Source organism: Geospiza fortis, unplaced genomic scaffold (assembly GCF_000277835.1).
Source record: "Geospiza fortis unplaced genomic scaffold, GeoFor_1.0 scaffold114, whole genome shotgun sequence".
NCBI lineage: Eukaryota > Metazoa > Chordata > Aves > Passeriformes > Thraupidae > Geospiza > Geospiza fortis.
In genome coordinates this window covers 3,120,088-3,122,568 of record NW_005054383.1, presented here as the reverse complement: position 1 = coordinate 3,122,568, position 2,481 = coordinate 3,120,088, and the positions used below count along the sequence as shown (strand labels likewise).

General features: G+C 40.1%; 1 protein-coding gene across 1 annotated transcript in view; it reads right to left on the bottom strand.

Annotated features, from left to right (window-relative positions):
• The window catches only part of KIAA0556 (KIAA0556 ortholog), a 55,635-nt gene that overhangs the window by 41,902 nt on the left and 11,252 nt on the right, over window positions 1–2,481 (bottom strand). The window contains exon 7 of the mRNA XM_031060498.1: window positions 1,703–1,852. Within this exon, the coding sequence (XP_030916358.1) occupies window positions 1,703–1,852 (150 nt within the window). The remainder of the gene's footprint in view (window positions 1–1,702; window positions 1,853–2,481) is intronic.

The following is a 2,481-nucleotide window of genomic DNA, read 5'->3' as shown; positions in this document are numbered from 1 at the left end:
AGCAGGAATTTTTAATTGAGGTGTTCAGCTATTTTGTAGGAATCCCCAGAGGCTTCTAGCAAAACAAGGGGAGTCAGGAGTTGCTATTTACAAGGCAAAATAAATGACCTTATCACTTAAGCAGTCATCACAATGCCCACACGAATCCCAATCTTCCCAAACTTCATGGAGAAACAGAAACATCACAGCCTAGAAACAGGTTTGAAAGAAAGGAAACCAAATTTAACAACAGATGATGTGAGATTGGACTAAAAGAGAAGCACAGTGGTTATATCTGAGGGCTTTAAAAGTCAAGGGAAGAGACTGAAGTTGTACAGACATTTAGAGTGAGGGGAAATAAATGAAGTGCCAGGGTGCTCTCAGTGCTGCAGGGAGGGGAGCACAGTGCAAGTAACATGAAGTCCACCTTGAAAAGACAAGAAGTTCAGACTGAGCTGAGATTTCTGTGCACTCACTCCTTGCACATACACCCATGAAAACTTTCAACAAGCATCAGTCATCTCTGCAAAAACAGGGATGGAATAAAGACCTGCTTATTCTTCTGCACTCTATCACCCCCCTGAAATGAAATTCATTTAGGATTTATCACAGTAGTTGGACAGAAACAGCTCCAACCAGCACTATTATAACCTGAGAAAATGCAGCACACATCTCTGGGAATTCAAAGCAACATCTGCTTCAACAGATGGTGGGTGAGGGTCTCAGAGGCTACAAAGGGGATTTATTCGGGAGCCAAAAAGAATTCACTTCTTTTTCTCTATTTGGTTTTCTGCTAATTAAGAAACTAATTATTTTGGCTTTTCAAAACCACTGGCCTTAGTGCTTTTTTGGGACACATCTGGATTCTACTTTTTTGAAAAGAGCAGCTTGACCACAGAGCATGGCCGGTCTGAAAACTGCACCTCAGACCTTGCAAAACTCAAGCTGATCAGACTTGTTAAGGACTGCACTGAACTACAATTGCAGTCACAACTTCAGCTCCTGCATCTGGGGTTTGCTGTGTTTTGTTGGGGTTCTTCCCCAAGTAAAGGCCACACCTTAGCAGCAGATTTTTAGATTAAGCAGCAGTGCCTTCAAATTACGTTCTCCAGTTCAAGAAAGATATTTTCCAGTATGATCCTAGATACATCTACCCAGCACTGCAGACTGATCTCAGTGTTCAAGGTGTAATTCAACTACAGTCTCAAGCAGCCACAGGTCTCTTTTGTCATGCTGTGAAAAACTTTGCCTTTACTGTGGTAGAGAATTCTGCATTTTGTATTTCTACAAATGTGTTGTGTTAAACTCTTCCACCAAACATCAGCTGCTGACTGGGAGAACACATATTTCCATGAAACCCACAGGGAATAGACCTCCACGAGGGAAGTGGGAAATACAGAGCAAGTACTGACCAAGGACTGAAAGGGAGAGGGAAAATCTTGTGCTGTGGAAGCAAAAAGAGAAGGAAGATAGTAAAGATGTGGCAGAAGATTGAAGTATACAGGCTTTTACACTTTATCACAATTTCACTGAAGTGAGAACATTCAAGGTGTTAAAAACAATAACAGAAGCACAGAAAATCCCACTTTAAAAAAATACAGGCCGGGGAGTGACAGCTAAAAAATTCACATAATGACAGATGTGTGCTGAAATTGCATCTGAGCCAGAAGGGGAAAAAGCATGAAAACTCTCCTTATTGACATCATATATTCTTATTTCTTACTAGAATACATTGCTTCATGTCTGCCCTGGTGCAGGAACTCAGCAGAGAGAGGCCGAGTGCCTTTATTTTTCAGCATGACTGTTTTAACAGGAATGTACACTTCAGCACTGTCCTTTCTTTTGGCTGAGAGAACTTGCACTGGCTTCACTTCTGCAAGATAAAAAGGAAAAAGAAATAATAAACTTTAAAGTTATGTGGAAGCAGCCAGCCCAGGAAAATTTATTGGATTTTAAATGCTAAAGTTTTGCCACTTTAATTATGTTGGCATAGTTAAAAGTGATAATTTCCATCCCTTTCACTGGCACTGTTCTGTTGGTGCAGAAGCACATATGGATGGCTGGCACTAACTCAAACAAAATAAAAATAGTATTATAATGTACCAAGACATCTCATCTCTGCCAGATATTTACCTGCATTACTGTCATGAAAGCAAAAATAAAAAAGAAGTCCCGAGTTATTTGTTAACACAGTTATACCAAAGTAAATTCTTAAAATACAGGCACAAATTTTATCTTGTTTAGAAGTTTCAGAAGGGGAGAGGGCAGTCTAAAATAGTTCATACAAGTAATTCTTCACTTTTTGGTTTGGGAGTTATTAATGCCTTTATTGTTTCCATCACAGCTCTGAAATTTCTCTCTGGACAAAAAGTCCTGCACTCTCACAGAGATTTTGTTCTCACTGTGCTTCCATCCCTTGCTCCTGTCTCTTCTTCTGCCCCTCTCCCCATTCACACTCCACTCACATCCATGATAATGAAAGGAACACTCCTCAATTTATTC